General features: G+C 44.7%; 1 protein-coding gene across 2 annotated transcripts in view; it reads right to left on the bottom strand.

The window, feature by feature from the left end:
* tbx21 (T-box transcription factor 21) overlaps positions 1–1,632 on the bottom strand; it is a 16,039-nt gene extending 14,407 nt beyond the window's left edge. The window contains exons 1-2 of one of the 2 annotated variants that reach the window (XM_034558778.1): positions 1,448–1,632; positions 741–1,350 (exon numbers count right to left, since the gene is read on the bottom strand). In XM_034558778.1, the coding sequence (XP_034414669.1) occupies positions 741–1,303 (563 nt within the window). In that variant the 5' untranslated portion in view covers positions 1,304–1,350; positions 1,448–1,632. Of the gene's footprint in view, positions 1–740 lie in introns of both variants that reach the window. The other variant, XM_034558777.1, reaches the window with a different exon arrangement.
* Between the last annotated feature and the right edge of the window lie 15,868 nt (positions 1,633–17,500).

Here is a 17,500-nt window from a genome sequence, read left to right as displayed (position 1 = left end):
CTTTTGTTTTTTTAATAATATTAAAACCACAAGGAAATGTGTGTGTGGACGAGAACTGAATACAACATATTTTAGGAATTCAACAGTTAAGTGCAAAGCGAATAAGAAGTCATAACAATGAACTACAAATGATGTAAAATATCATTGATTTGCCTCTTTTTGGGGGGTTGAAGGGACCCCCCCTGACTTTAGAGGTCAAGCAGGTGTCACAATGTTTTCCAGCAACATGATTTAACTCCACTTTATCATTTCTCAGAGCAACTTCTGCACCAAGCAATTAAAAAATAGATATTTTTTAATAAAAAAGAATAACAAAAATAGAGGGAATAGTTAGAGTAACTACTTTTATCAAGTATTTAAAAAATAAGCACTATTCTTGGGATATATAATACAATTAATTACTGCAAGTAGATTCATTTCTGTTTAAGGTCTAATTATGACTCAGCTCTGTCCAATTGTGCGTGTTATGCTAAACATGTTCAGAGGTCAAAAAACACCTAAAAAACAAACATGTGTGGGTGATGATGCCTGCAGAGGAAACAGGAGCCACGATGACACGTTTTTTAAAGTGATATTAATTCTCATGAAGAAAGAAAAAACAAGCCTTTCAAGTTAAACTGTGTACGTTTCTGCAGCTGTTGAGTAGAAAGTGTGTAAACACAGAATATATGCGGTGCGTAATTTATCTATTTAACCCCAACATCGGACCATATAGGGCGACCGGGCTCCGTGGGACTCACCTCCCCTGTTTGGTGATGATCATCTCGGTTTGGAACTTGTGGAACTTGGCCCACAGCGGGTAGTTATTGAGCAGAGCCTGCGTCTTCCCGCACACCTGTAGCCCAGGTAGCGGGTAGAGAGGCGGCCGCTGGAAGCCGTGCTGGAAGCCCGCCTGGTAGTTCTCCTGAGACGGAGAGTACAAGTCTTTCCCCCCGGCGGAGAACCCGTCGCCCGCCGCGGAGATGTAGCCCTGCGCGGCCGCGCTCCTCGGCGGAGAGCGCACGCCGCCGTACGGGCAACCGCCGAGCGTCTGCGCGTAAAACCGTCCGGGCTGCGCTCCGTACCCCCCCACCGCCTGGTCCGAGTGGTACGGCAGCGCCAGGGCGTCCTGCCCGCCTGCAACCGGGTCCGGGTAGTAAAACCTCGCGTCCTGGATCCCCATTTTGAACTCGGCTAGGTCCTTGCAGCCGCCGCCGCCTCCTCCGCCGCGGTGGAGGTGACTGATGTCGGGGTTCTTTCCGAAAGTTTGCGTTTCAGTCCCATTCAACATGCTGAGGTAGAGGTTGCCACCGATGCCGCCCATTTGCAGCCCCGCTCCCGGTGTGTGCGTAATGGCATAAGGCGCCGCTCCTGCGTCCAGTTCAATAAGAGTGCAATAAGAAATGATAATAACAATAATACACAAATCACCAAACAGCTGGACTGTTTATCCTCACTCTTCACTCACTGACATGAAACTTTAAAAAGCTGCGTCTCGCTCGGTGTCAGCCTGTAAATTTAAAGATATAAAACCATCAGCTCACGCGCATCGGACTGTTCATCTATAAACTTATTTTTTTATTACCCAGCACGTGATTTGTCTTGTCTGGTTTTTTGTTTTTTTTTTGTTGTGGTTTTGTTTTTGACGCGTGGAGTCTCTACCAGTGACTCAAACACGCGCTCGCTTTTCTAACCGATGATATCTACATTTAGTGGGCGCTCACATCTCGGAGGCGTGGCCGAGGCAGAGGAGGCGCGTGATAGGCTCCAGATATGAGCGAGCCCTCCCCCTCATCACATAACCGAGCACAACACACACACACGCACACGCACACACACACTGACTATAATTAGGTTCATATATTTTAAGAAGGACATTATTTAAGATATTACAGGAAACAACGTGTAACATTATGAAGGCCACGTGCTCTCTCTTTTGGGAAAGATATTTTGTTTTATTTATCAATTATTAATTTTTATATTGTTGAGCATAATAATTTGATGGGGAATTAGTAAAGTGCCCCCCCCCCCAATTCATTCTTACTTTTATATATATATATAGAATATTTTATCTTATAAAATGTGATTACAAGGAAGGATTATTCTTTATGGATGTTCATTTTCACTAAATGACTCCTCAAAAACACAGTTTGACACTTTTAAAGCTAAGTCGATAACTATATAGAGTTTTGTTGTTGTTTATTTTGTAAAAAAATATCTTTCCTCATGAAAGCTAATTAAGTTTTTACTTGATCTGTTGAGCAGGTGACAGGTTGCATCATCATTTTATTTTCATGTTCCATTTAAAATCATAAAAAACTGAAACTTTTTTAGATTTCAAAACGTGTTATGACCGTAATAAGCCTTTTGGCTGTGGTGGATCAATATAAATGTGGCTTTATTTTTCCCTATCAGGGTGCAACACGTGTGGGGTCATTGATTCAAATTGTCCCGAAAATATGAAATGTATTTACGCAAAACTTTTTGAAAAAAACGTCTTTATTTTATATATATTGCTAAGCAACTCTCCGTTGCCAATAGCAACCCCCGTCAAGAGGAGTGGAAACTTCGCCGCTAGATTTCGGGCGTCACGTGGCATCAACAAGGAAGAAGATAATATGAAATATGTAAAGAAAGGAGAAGGTTATTATAAGATTATGTTATCTGAATTGTCAAACCTTTATTGAAGAAAGTATACTTACTTTCAGACCTCTGATGAGCATGATTTTAGAGAGTACGGCCCTCTATCGGGACCCCCCCTCCCCTAACGGAGGGGTGGAGGGGGCGTCTTCACATTGGGCCTAACTCTATAAATTAACAAACAGTTTAATAAAAAATGGTTTGAACAAGTCACCGTTAAAGAACACCGTCGGCTCAGATTTCAGTCACACACGTTATGCAAAAATAAACTCTCACAAACATTCAAATTACGAAATCAAAGCGTCACCCGGGGCAACCGACCAATCAGACGCCGACGGCGCCCTCTGCTCTTAAAGAGCTTTTTGTAAGCGGCTTCTTTTGTGACAGAATCAGCCCCCGTAAACCCAGGTGGGACAGGAAACCCTGAGGTATCAGCAGCTACGTGCCTGTGTGTGTGTGTGACCACGTTAATAGATGAAACCCCCCCTCCAGTGCAGGTATGACACAGCTCCCCCCCCCCCCCCCCCCCCCTCCACACTGTCACTACTCTAATCCCACTTCCTGTGTCTCTTCTAGCAAGGTGAGCTCATAAGGGCACCCGCTGAAGTCATCAGTGTTGACACGGGTGGCGAGAGGGCGACGGTGTGAGCGACATCGCAGCCGCCACGGCCAGCCAGGCGTATCCAGCCCTCCCCCCCCCCCCACACACACACACACACACACACACACACACACACACACACAAACACACACACACACACACACACACACGCTCCCTCTCCTCTGCTTCTGGCTGCAGCCTCGGGCCCATCACCTTGTTCAGCTTTCATTTCATCCTGAAAGTGTTAATAGCAGGTCAGGGTGCCCAGGCAATGAGGGTGTGTGTGTGTGTGTGTGTGTGTGTGTGTGTGTGTGTGTGTGCAGGTATTCTGAGCAGTATAACGTGGTTCTCAATCCTGATGGAGCGCCCGATTCTGGATACAGGAGTGCTGTCATTAGTCAGAGGCAACTGGACACTGGTGTAAACATCTCGACGGCTGTAAAATAATGTAGTAAAAAAAGGCCCGCGGCCTCTGAGGGTTCACAGATTTAGACGTGACGGACGGGAACATCGACGGACGTCTCGGCGTGTCTTCGTTAACACTTTCTCCCCCAGACGTTTCAATTAACGCGGATGACGTTTTGTGAAAAGGAAGACGTGGCGATGATCACCGGATTGTAGGAATACCATCTGCTGGTTGGAAATATAGCTGAAGTTTTATTAGATCTGCAGATTCCTGGCTGACTCCTCTGGTTGTATAGAAGTCTACGCTTCATGTGTTAAAGCTGCATTCTCTCTCCTGACCACCAGGGGGCGACTCCTCTGGTTGTATAGAAGTCTACGCTTCATGTGTTAAAGCTGCATTCTCTCTCCTGACCACCAGGGGGCGACTCCTCTGGTTGTATAGAAGTCTACGCTTCATGTGTTAAAGCTGCATTCTCTCTCCTGAACACCAGGGGGCGACTCCTCTGGTTGTATAGAAGTCTACGCTTCATGTGTTAAAGCTGCATTCTCTCTCCTGACCACCAGGGGGCGACTCCTCTGGTTGTATAGAAGTCTACGCTTCATGTGTTAAAGCTGCATTCTCTCTCCTGAACACCAGGGGGCGACTCCTCTGGTTGTATAGAAGTCTACGCTTCATGTGTTAAAGCTGCATTCTCTCTCCTGACCACCAGGGGGCGACTCCTCTGGTTGTATAGAAGTCTACGCTTCATGTGTTAAAGCTGCATTCTCTCTCCTGACCACCAGGGGGCGACTCCTCTGGTTGTATAGAAGTCTATATAAATGACTCTACTTCTCTTGATTTATTCCCTCAGTAAACATTGTAAACATTAGTTTTTGGTCTCAATCTCTAGTTTCAAGTCTTCTTCAATACAGCGTGATGTTCATTTAGTAAATGATGGTCATTTAGAGTTAAACAGGGGCGGGGCTACAAGGTGATTGAAAGGTCTCTACCAGAGTGTTGTCCATCTTTAACTTCAGAATAAAGATCATGGTTTGGGTTACAACAACAACAAACTATAACAATGCTACTGGCGTGAATAAATAAACAACAACCGTCCCTCGTGGACTTTCTTACTCAACAACCTTTCTTACTTCAACCTAAAAAAGGTAGAACGTCTTGAGGTTCGACGCCACTTAGTTTACGGCTGGTGAATCCGCACTGGAAAGGCCCGCCGCCACGTGAAACCCGAGGAGTCTACATGTTGCCCTAACTCACGACCACAATGTCCACTTCATGTCAAACTCACGCATTGCTCGTCGTGAATATGCAACACGCTGTATTTCATCCCCGTAGCTTTCGGATGCACAACCCCACGGGTCATAAATACCCCGTCTCCTCGACATGGCGTCGATGTGGGTGGGCGCGTCATTGCCTGACACGGAGTTACACAAATCAAATCCTAGTGTGCAGGCGTTCGTTTCACTCGAGCAGGACTAGATATGACGTTGTGGTCACATGGACGAGGGAGATTTATTGCTTACAAGTGACGACCCTAATGTGCCGATGTCGTCGTAAAAAGAAACTCTGAAAATTAAGAAGTCGCTTCTGGCTTTAACGAACTACAACACACTCAAGAATCTGGTGTCATCGGACACTTGGTCCCTAAAGGTTTTGTCTGGTTAAGGCTTGAGATCAAGTTGCAGACCGCGAGTAATGTTCTCTTCGTGTTAGAATAGTTTTTTAGAGGAATAAAAAAGGTAAAACTATCCAGTATTTCACAAGAATAAAAAAAACAACTGAAAACCCCCCAAGAGAATTAATAGAATTTGTCTCGCAATCCTTCATATTTGTCAAAATTAAGACAACGGCAGCTTAAAAGGTGTGTAGCATGTAGCAGCATCTAGCTTCTCCCCCGTGACACGGAGGAGGACACAAGATGGCCGACAGCGAAACGCAAACGCCCCCAAATCGAGAGCCGGTGTTTTGGTTTTCGTCCTGGAGAAACATGGCGGCTAATAAACATTCTAAGCTAACGTAACAATTCTTATTTTCCAGGTGATTATAAATCAATGCTAATACACCACAACAATGTTATAGTGCATTTCTGCCAATGCAGACGCCCCTCCATGCTACACACTGTACCTTTTTTTTAAAGAGCGTAATTAATTTCTTCCCAGTTGCTACTCCCTCGTTCCTCAACGTCTTCCAATGCATCTACATTGAAGTATAGTAAACCAGTAATTATTAAAAAAACTGGAACAATGTGACGAAGCCCGGCTTTGGTTCAGGTGTGTCGTGGAGCGAGGACGTAAACGCCCCTCGTTAGCCGGAGCTCAGGCTCCCTGTCGAAGTGGCCGGCTCGAGGAACGTCTTCCTGTCTGAGGAACGCACCACGACGCCGGTTCACAATTAACGCGACATATGTTTATTCAAATCTCGGGTGTGAACGAGGGCTTCGGGAGGCGCCCCTCCCCCCCACCCCCCACCCGCCGAGGCTGTGAAAACAGAGGGCGGTGGAATTAAGTGAGGAAAGAGAGAACGGAGAGAGACCCTGGCGAGGGTAGCGAAAGTTAGCGCTCGGAGGAATTCGCATCCGTTAGCTCACGTTAACTCTACGTATATTCCTCGGCAACCCCAGAAACAAACAAAGCCGCCACTTCCTTTCCGCGTATAATTAGCTGGTAATCAATGCTCGGGGTGACAAACCCTCAGCCATCGCGGGGCAACACGAGACCTGCAGCGCTACGCTCAGGTGTCAGGTGACCATCCAACATGCCAATTGGTCGCATTTTTCGGGGGAAAAAAGGCGTCTCTTGCTTAGCGGGGGCTTCCTTTTGAAGTGACGCCTTGAAGCTCTTTTTAAATGTGTGACCCTTTGAGGATATATTGACCTTGAGAAACACAGAAAAAAGAAAGAATAAACGCCATCGCCTCCCTGATCCCCCGGTGGAGTTCATGGACATCTCCATTGGCACATGTGACTCCCCCACTTTCTCCAAGAGCTTGTTTAGGAGAGAGAAAGAAGGGGGGAAGGGGGGTGTTGTGGTGGTGGGGGAGTAATGGGACAGCGTGCACTCTCTTGTTGGCCTATGAACCCTCGCTAACCCCCCCCCCCCTATAAACACAGAGAGGGGATGTGCAAGCTGAAGGCAAAAACAAGCACCACTCCACAGTTACCCATGTGACCTCTCAGCCTGGAAATACCAAACACACCCCAGAGCTCCGATATCGACGTTTCAAAATTCCTGTCCACGCCGCTTTCTGACTACACATCTTATTGATTATCTCGTGGGAAGTCTGTGCTCGTTGCAGATGTAGAATTTGGAGGTTTCGTCATTTTTTCTTGCAGTCTGACTCACGCTTTTTGGCATTTGAGCGATCACATGGCTGTCAAAACTTTCACTATGACTTTGTCAGGCATTTCAATTAATCTGCAGGTTTTCAAGAAATCCTCGGTAGCTATTTAAAAAAAAAAAAAACACACTCTGCTCAGAAGAACCAGTAAAAAAAAGAAAGAAATGTGTACAAGTGTTGCAATACATGAGGTGTGGTGCTGAACAACTCGGCCGTCAGAGGGGGTTTCCAGTGATTTAATGTCATGAAGTTGGGGAATTCACAAATAGGAACAATCAAAGCAGCAGGTGTCCTAAATATTAGTCCTATTACGCAATCAAGCTTAAAAAAACCACTGGATCCAGTTAAAGCTTCTTTTGGTGTCAAAATATTGTTTTTGAACTGTTGTTTTTTTCCATGAATACTTTCACACAGCCACAAAAAAGAGGCCACAAGCTTCATGTGTTCGCTTTGTCGTGAAGTGGCAGATCATCCTCCGTTAGCTCACCTTTTCATCGTTGACGAAGGTTTTCTAGACCAGAAAAAACAGAAAAGGGATTTTCTATTATTAAACGACACAAACAAATAAGTATTTTTTTTGTCTGCGGCTCTGAAATTTTGTTTAAATGAATTAAATACTTAAAAAGTCGAAAGCAATATGAAAATATGTGTCAAAACAGGCAGAAATTACCAAAATATGAATATCTACCAAGGGCCTGCAAATGTGATTCGTAAGTCCGATTTTAAAAAATGTAACATGGTAAAATCTTGGGTTTCTGCATCTAGTGTTTAGACAAGCAGTGTACTCACAGTGCACAGTTATTTATTAGAAATATGCTCAACCCCCCCCCCCCCCCACGGAGTCTTCGACCCTCTCTGTCTGGTAAATATCCATCTTTCAAACATCACAACCTCAGACCACGGACCTTCCTGCAGTAAATTAGTGCTCCGCAAGCCCCCAACAGAGAGATTAAATGGAAGTTTTCCTTAATCTGAACCCACACTCGGGAGTAAATAATCTCACTGAAAGCAGCGAATAGACCTGACGGACCCATGAGCCACAACTTAAAATAAACCCGGAGCCGACGGTGCGTTCACTGGTCGTCCGGTTAGCTTCATTCCTGGTGCATCTGGGGCCTGCGGGTCCACGGGGAGGTCCTGCACACACAACTCTGGCAGCTTAATGTCTCTCGGTGCACGGCTATGACAAAACAGGGCAGCTGTGCACTTCCACACATTCCTCTGGCCTGCTCCACGAGATGCAGCCCCCCCCCCCCCCCCCCCCACACACTGTACCCTACACCCACCTCACATGCAGACAGAACTCGTCCACCTCCAGCCGCCATCCACTTGCCCTCTGACGACATTAAGAAATCATCACCCTTGTCAGGTTCACGCTGACCCTGCTACACTAAGTGCCACTTTGTCAGGGTCAGCTGGTCCAGGGTCAGCCGCACGGCCGCAGCTACTGTCGGGGGGTTCAGTTACATCCAAACGAGGCGCTCATGGGAGGCGGAGCGCCGTCGAGTGACAGCGAACGCATCCAGAGTGGCTTCGGCTTCCCCCACATGACTGAAAGGGTGAATGAGCGCGTTGTGGTCGCGTGGTCGTTTTTTACTGTTGTTTTTTAAAGTTAACTCACAGAGACATCGATGCCGCTCATATATGCTTCTCTTCTCGTTCAGTTCAAGTTGAGCCCTGATTTCGTCTTCCATTCAACTCTTTTAATATAAATATTTAATAATTTTCTTTTACTTTTATTGCATTTCTTTTAATTTTACATTTGTGTATTTGGTATTTTGATCCTTTTCAAAACTTTGGGTCAACTGTGGTCGATTTAAATGTGCTACATAAATAATATTTGACCTTGACCTTATGTAAATATGAGGCTACAGCGAGGACTTAGCTTAGCATTAAAGAAACGGGGTTAAATAATCCAAAATGTTGTTTTTATACTTAAATAAACAAGATAAAACGTGCTATTGATCTTTAGAAGTTTCGATAGATTATTAGATTTTTATTTCATTTCCAAATGTTTCCAATCTTCATGCTAAGCTAACCATCACCTAGCTGTAGCTTCATGTTGAGCAAACAGAATAGGATATTTTAATCTAACGCAAGGCACCATTCAAATTAGGCGCAATTGAATTGCAGACATCTAATTAAATTATATAAATGTATACAGTACTTTTCTACAAAAAAAAAAAAAAAATACAACCTCATTTATGAGTCTGTGCGTCCCACGTTTCTTTATTTTCATGCCCGTGTGCTTCTCCTGTGATGCTTGTCTAACTTAATGAAGTTATTTAGGCCAATGGAGGAATGCAGGATGCTTTTTTTTCCTTTCCACCCACCAGCTCTGTTGTCTTTGTCCATCCAGAGCGGCAGCTGACGGGCGCTTGTTCTAAGGCCGAATTATCAGGTTTAAACCCAGCGGGACAAAGTGTCAGGTGCTCTCGGTTCAGCCGAGGACTTTTCTAGGTGTCCGTGTCACCATTTCCAGACAAGGTCTGTTCATTTAATAATGGATCGCCCCCTCGTCCGGGTTCAGGACACGAAGGGCCCCGTTGGTTCGTGTTGTATGGCAGCGTCAACCCATCCGAATCCCACACCGACGCTCGAGATATGGCTTCAATATCCTTGAGAGTTGAGATGAAATATTTGGTGAAAGTCAAACAAACAAAAAATGCTAGACTGCCCGTTTCCTGGTGCGTGCGGTCGGCTCACTGGGGTCCTCGTGTAGGAAGAGATGCAGAGAAAAAAGGATGTAAGTGTGCATCCAAATCTCTTCTATCCTCCAGTACCGTCTCCTCGCGGGGGGGGGGGGGGGGGGCGGGGTCTCTGGGATCCAACCTTGCTGACGGACATCTGTCAGAGGAGAGCACCTGGAGATGTTCACCTGATCACTCTTGACCAGAAGGTCTTCTCAAACGTCTCCTTCCAGTGTCACGGCGACCGCTTCCTCATATAAAGACTATAAAGCTCACCATTATCTATCTCTGAAGAACCATATTATCTTTAAACGTGCATAACAATACAGCGGTTTCCATTTATTACACAAAGCAAAGAAAGCAGTTTCATCATCATTTGGTATTTTCTAGATCGGCGAAGCATATTTTTTAACATTTGTATTATTTGATTTGACTTCCAGAAAACATGACGAGGAAAATGTAAGACTTATGATTATGGACTTAAGTTTAGTGAAGAATATCGTTCCTCTACGTTTGATGCAGTCCAACTTTCTCTCAAGAGACTTGATCAACTCTTAAAAAGTCCCCCCCCCCCCCCCCCCCCGTCTTTGAAGAACACCGCCCGAGAAGGTGCGGCAGAAAATTACATTTGAAGGAAATCTGATCTGAACGCTGTATTAAAAGAATCCCCCCCCCCCCCCCCCCCCCCCCCCCCCATTCGCTGCATCGTGGAACCCACGAGCTTCGACGCCGTGGGCCTCGATATTACAATCACTGTAATGAAGCCGCCATTGATTGAATGATTGGCAGCTGGAGACATGCGCGACGAATGACCCCGGACTCGGTGCACAAACACGGTGTGTGCGTGTTTTCGGGGGGGGGGGACGTGTCGCCGTGGAAAGCACAAGAGGCTAAGACCAACGTGTGTGTGTGTGTGTGTGTGTGTGTGTGTGTGTGTGTGTGAGCTCTTCCCTTTGCTCCTGGGCGAGCGCTGGCATTTTTGTGCAATGTGAATGTGCGTATTTGTGTCTGTGACTTGAGTGGCAGCAGGCAGAGGGGCGCTGCTAGGGGTGGTCAAACACAACAAGTGTAGGCGGAAGGAGGGGGAGGGGGGAGGGGGGAGGTGTACTTGTGCCGAGGTGGTCTACACGGATGTGTTGGGATTCGGATCAGAACACGTTTAGCCGGACACGTTGGCTTTAAGCGGCGTTTCGGCTGACAACAGCTCGCCCACCAGAGGTCTCGCCCGCCACCGAAGCCGTCCGATTCATCCGGCCCTATCAGTCCACTGCTATCTGTATCAATCATTAGAAATCATTTATTTTTAGTGGGATGTGGTCCTCTCGCCCTCCTCGCTGCCCTCTTGCCCCGCTTCCCCCCCCCGCCGCCGCCGCGGGGCGCCTCTCTGCCTCCGAGCCCCCCACTAATGAGTGTCAATCTGGAGGGCTGTGGCACTTTTGCTGCAGACACCTCCCCTGACAAACGCAGGGCTTCAGTCAACACGAATCACGGCAATGGACGCCAGCGAAAGTGACAACCGGACGCCGCCGCCAAGCCCCTCGTTTCCTCCCCAGCCTTTTAGAAGTTTGTTCATTAAGAGCCTTTTGTATTTCTTTTTTTAATGGATGACTTTTGAAACCACTATATTTACTACATATTATATATATAAAGTTGGAAATGTATGCCAAGCTAGCCGCTCTGCGCTTTAGCAATGCCTTGAGCTAAATGCTACAGACAGCTTGCATATATTGAACTTTTGACCTGATGTTGGCACCAACTGAAAAGTTTAGGGATCACCAAAGTCAGGAGGGTTCATCTTCTGGCGACCGTGAATGTCTGCACCACATTTTTTATATACATTTATCCAATAGTCATATATATATATATATTTCACAGGAAAAGGGGAAACATTTGACTCGCTAATGACGCTGGAAACAAAAAAAAATCAGTCAGGAGGGGCTCGTCTTCGAGGGACCACGAATGTCTGTGTTCATGTCAATTAATCCAATAGATATTAAGATATTTCACTGAATCAAAAGGGAAACCTTCACTTTCTAATGGCGCTAGATGAAAAAGTCAGGAGGGGGTCATCCTCAGGGGACCACGACATCAATTCGCACCAAATTCCACGTCAATCCATCCAATAGTTGGTCTATTTAACTGGATAAGAGGAAACTTTGACCCGCTATTGGCGCCAGATGGACCTCCTGGGCATCATGGATATCTGCACCAAATTCAATGTCAATCCATCCAATAGTTGTTGATATTTGACCGATAATTGCCATCTTTAAATTAAGTGGCTAAAACCAATTGGGACACAATTAAACAAAAGATGTTGGCGTCCTTTTTTTTGGCAGTTTCAATAATCCATACGTCGTCCCGAGAGGACCTCGGCTACAATAGCTCAACTTGCCGGTGGTTGTATTGACGAGATCGATATACGCCTGTCACCGTTCAGACCACCACGCTGGACAGGCCTACCCAAAGCTCCGTGTGGTATAGTCACGATGGTCGATATCACCTGTAGATATCACCTGTAGATATCACCTGTAGATATCACCTGTAGATATCACCTGTAGATATCATGAATTTCTGTATTTGAATTGACCCGCTGGTGTTCTTTAAGAGAAGAACACGTCGCCTGAGTTCCTTTGACTCTCAGGACGTCGAACTGGTCGAGTAACCAGGCGGACGTCAGAGATCTATTCTGGATGCCCGGTGCGACAGCCGGCCAGCAACAGCAGCAGTGGGGGGGGGGGTGGGGGGTGGGGGTGGGGAGGAATGCCGTCTGTCCGGAGGCCTGGGCAGAGTGATCGCTGATCCTGTCGGAGGAAGCGGAGATGGCGGCTCTCCTGTTTCATGGCTTGTGGAGGAGAGAGAAGTGAGAGTTAGACCGGGGACATGACACTCATGAGAGAAAAGAGGGAGAGTGGCGTTGGCGGTGGTGTTGGGGGGGGGTCTGAAGGTATTTGGGTCGGTGCCAGTCGAGCCAGCTTTCTGGCATGCCGCATTCCAGGAGATCAACACCACGGTGTTTCCTTTCACCCCCACCCACCCACATCCACCACCCTGCCACCCACCACCTCCCGATACCCCGGCACCATTTGTATTCAGTAAAATCTCTTTTATCGAACAAGAAAAAAGTGAGTGCCATAACTCACAGAAGGGGGAACACGTGGTTTTAATGAATTGTTTCTCTTACAAATGAAAAGAAGAAATGATAAGCAATAAAAAGCACCCTTCCTAAATTCAATGCATTGATTTCTAAGTCAACATTTTTGTCAAGGACTGCGGTTTAATTTGGCCTCATGATGCCTTAAAAGATATATTTCCAACAACGTAAATATACTTAATATTTAACTCACAGAGGAGCGATCTTGCCTTTCTACGAATCCTCTGGAATCACTTCGCAGGTCGTTTGGTACATGCGTGTTCCTCCAAGTTCCTTGACAGAGGATCATAGTTTGATATCAAAACATCAACAGATGATTGCCTCAGACAGACCCATGCAATGGAAAGATCGTCACGCTGACGTAATTCAGAAGTTGGATGGATAAATATATATATAAATATATATATATATATACAAGTAAATAAATATATTTATATATAAATACATATATATATATATATATATATATATATATATATATATATATATATATATATAATGAAACAATACCAGGACTATTTGATGGAAGACATAAGATAGCATTGGGGAGTCTGCTTGGAGATACATCACGGAAGGTATCCAACCTTCTAATTAATTAAATCAAGACTGTAATAGTCTATAATCTATAATAATATAGATCATTTAGGTTTTTTACTGCTCCACATTCTAGTCCAGTCGGTGGCGTTAATGCACCGACAAGGTGAAGACGGCATTAAAAAGGAGGAGCGTGGAGGAATTAGCGCGTTAGCTAACTAGCCGACCTCTAACTGAGTAGGAATATAAACACCTTCATGTTTCACCCTCACACTCTTGTCACAAGATTGGAAAAATCCCGCCGCTATCACCAGATGAGTGGCAACTTTTGTCCTCACCAGTGTAGCATGAAAGCATGGTGGAAACGGTTTTGCTAGCGAGGTAGCTAGCCAGCTGCAGTTACAATACCCCCCCCCTCCCCCACACACACACACCTCCCTGTTTCAAGTCACGTTACGCTCTCTCTCTGGCAGCGTGAAGACGGACGCAGCTGGAATTTTGTCACAATTAACGTGTTTTAAAAAAAAACTTCACGGCGATCCGTCCCGTAGCCGTTGAGACGTTTCACACAAAACACCACGGCGACGCCGCGCGAGTGTCTGCAAGCTAATGAAAGCAGACAAGTCTGTCGGCTGCTATACGCGCTCACACCTAACACACACTCTACTTCCCGTTGTCGATATCAAAACACACCCTTCGTCACGAGGCGAGCTATTTCAGGTTAAAAAGGCGCCCAGTCTGCAGGTATTCGCTGCTCCTCTGCCTGCTAGCTGCCTGCTAGCTGACTGCGCTTTAACAGTACGCAGCGCGGCTACAGGTATTTGAGTCGCACCAACGCTGTTACTTCTGGTTGGCTTGGAGGAGGAAATAGTCTGTACTGCTGCTGTTGTCTGGATGTATTCACCCTGTTGGTTGATGTTAGCTGCAGGCCTCAAACATCTCGCCTGAAGCCGGAGTTTCCTGTCCTGCTGTCGGCCGTTTAGCACCACGCAGACTCTCCCAGGAAGGTTTCATTGAGACGCTCGACCCGCTTCACTCCTTCGAGCGAGCGTTTCGTCTCCCGAGTTCATGTCACGGCCTCCGGTTCCCGTCTGCGTTTGTGTGCTTGGAAGAAATGTCAGAGAGCTGTGAGCTATGTCACGGCGGCTGATGTTTCCTGCGTGCTGCAGCAAAAGGGAGATGTATTTGCATTGGAGTCGGTTGTCGCATTATGTAGAAATTTTCTTTGTAGTGGCTGAACTCGTTGTCTGGCACGTGCACCGCGTTCCGGGCCTGACCTGGATTTGCACACATATTTAAGTCGTCGTTGTTTAATTTAAGCTAATTGCAAGACGAGACGGTTCTGCTCTCTTGACTTCATGGGATTTTCATAGCTTTTGTCACACGACAATGTGGCTACCTTTATTCAAAAGCTTTACACACACACAAGATAAACTCGCTTTGCTATTCCAACCGCTGTGATTGATACAGCGATAACCTGAGCATCTGTTCCGCGAGGCTGCTTATCAACACCACGTTCAATGTGTCGGCAACTAATTATCTGCTGCCGGGCGGTTTTCGAGCGTCTTAACTCGCCGCGGTTTATCAGGTGGGTTTGTTGGGTCCGGATGCGTCCGCGTTACCTCACTGCAGTAAATTAGACGTTCTAAACCTTTATAAGATAGAGAAGATATTCAGGATATTACGTATGTCCCTTCGATTATACATAGTAAATATATTTAAACACATTTGTAGATTTTAAATGATAAATTTGAACATATTAAATGTGAAAATATTATTTGTTGAACTTTGAAGTGATTTTATATCCTGATAATAAAAATGAATGAATCTGAGAAAACGTGGTTTTCCACATTGAGAATCACTGCACTGAAGAAAAAAGCCAAATTCTACTTGAAACTAAAACGTCCGGAAACCCGCCGTGACATTTTGAAGTGACATTTTAAACTTCGGGGTGCATCGTGTGCCTGGTGTTACATCTTGGCCTTCTGCTGCACCCAAGTGCCCCTGAGCAAAGCACCAATGCCCAACCTGTAAGGGATGTATACAAGCCAGTGTGTCTTCAGCAGGTATTCAGCAGGTATTTGTACAAATTAAAAGGTTTATCACACGTAAACAGACGATTTTTTAAAATCTTAAAATACATAGGAAAGAACAAATAAACAAGTATATGAATCAACCCCCATAAGTTGAGACGCTGTCCTTTTAAACTCAGATAGAAACACAACAACACACTCCACTGGAGATGCATTTGACCTAAAACTGTTTCCACTCTTTGTTTTCTGGTTTCTAACCACACTGTATGACGCTCACGTAAACACGCCGGGTGTGAAAACCATCACATCCTCTCAGACCTTTTGCCTTTTTTATTTTCTATTTGTCTGAACGTGTAAGTGCGTTTTTACCGGCGATGCTATATAGGATGTATATTTGTTGTCAACTTTACCTGACTTCACTAGAAACTACTTTAAAAGCATTTTAGTCGCTCTAGTGATCAGTGCGACACCGTGACAACAACTATTGGATGGATTGCCGTGAAACTGACACTCTGCTGATCCCCTGACCTTTTTTCTTCTTCTTGTATATATATATATATATATTTTTTTTTTAAATATATATATTTATAATAATTATATATTTATATATATATATATAAATATAATTATATATATATAAAAATATATGTTTATATATATTTATATATAAATATATCTATATATATATAAATATAATTATATATATATAAATATATGTTTATATATATTTATATATATATATATAATTATATAAATATATATATATATAAATATATATATATTATATATATTTATATATATATAGATATATATCTATATATATAAATATAATTATATAATTATATATATAAATATATTTATATATATATATATTATAAATATTTACAAAAATAATATATATATATATATTATTATAAAATATATATATATATATATATATATATATAAATATCTTCCAAAAAGTGATGGATTTTTTATTTAATTAACGATTGCTCTGTATGTGTGTTTGACTTCTGTTATGTGTAAAAAAGGGAGGTTTTGTGTGGCTTCATGGGTATTTTTTACGATTTTGTGTGTATTTTTATTAAACCGTGCACGTGTGTGTGAGCGCGTGAGAGAGCGTGCACGCCGAGCGGCCGGCCGGTCTGTCAGCTCGGGTTAAGCTGACGCCGAGTGGCCACACCTCGCGGGCGTGCAGGCTCTCTCCCTCTCTCTCTCTCTCTCTCTCTCTCTCTCTCTCTCTCTCTCTCTCATCAGCAGCATTAGGCCGCCGCGTGTGATGGCTGCTGACCCCCCCCGGCTTGTGCCCGGCGTCGGCCACCAATCAGGCCAGGTCCTGGGCTCACTTCCTGCCAGGAGCAGCCCTCACTCTCCTGATGTCAAATAGCGAGTGGCGATGGCAAAGATGGCACTCTGGGTAATTGGTGCTGGGCCTCATCAAGGACACCCTGTTAATATGCCCCTTGTGTCTGATTCATAGAGCAGAGACGGGTGAATGAGGGGGGGGGGGGGGGGGGGGGGGGGGGGGGGAGTTTAAACAAACATTACTCCACTTTTAAGAGAACCAGAGGGTCGTTTACTAGAATCTGAATGTAATTATTGTAGATTATATCATATTTTTAATAAACTTCTGCAAGGCAATTGTAGTGATAAGATCTGGGCAGAGAGCGCCAACACAGAGGCTTTAAGACTTAAACTAAACTAAACTAAAACCCAAACTTTGTGTGTCCACTTAGACCTGAACGCACCACCGTTGTGCATGAGCAGTGTGTATTAACGCGCTCACTTCCAGTTTGACTTCTCAGTCAGTTCCTTCACTTCCTTTCGGGCCCCTATCGGACGTCTTCTAGCAACCCTCCTTTTAAAATGACGTTCCTGAACAAGAAGACTCAATTCTCACATACGTCTTAAAGGGAAATGACTTTTAAATGTGAACACGACACTCGTGTTTTGCTCCAGTAAAACGTCACGGTTTGGCTACAAATAGGTATGTTTGTTCCACAAAGTTATAGACGTAAATTAAAATAAATCAAACGTTGACTTTGGGCTTCACACAACTCAAGAGCAGCAGCCTCCTGGTTGGAAATGTAAAAAAAAAAAAAAAAATCTGTGCTTGGGAATGTGTGTTTTTAG

Source organism: Cyclopterus lumpus, chromosome 19 (assembly GCF_009769545.1).
Source record: "Cyclopterus lumpus isolate fCycLum1 chromosome 19, fCycLum1.pri, whole genome shotgun sequence".
Classification (NCBI taxonomy): Eukaryota; Metazoa; Chordata; class Actinopteri; order Perciformes; family Cyclopteridae; genus Cyclopterus; species Cyclopterus lumpus.
The sequence above is the reverse complement of the archived record's forward strand: the minus strand, read 5'-3'. Positions and strand labels throughout refer to the sequence as shown.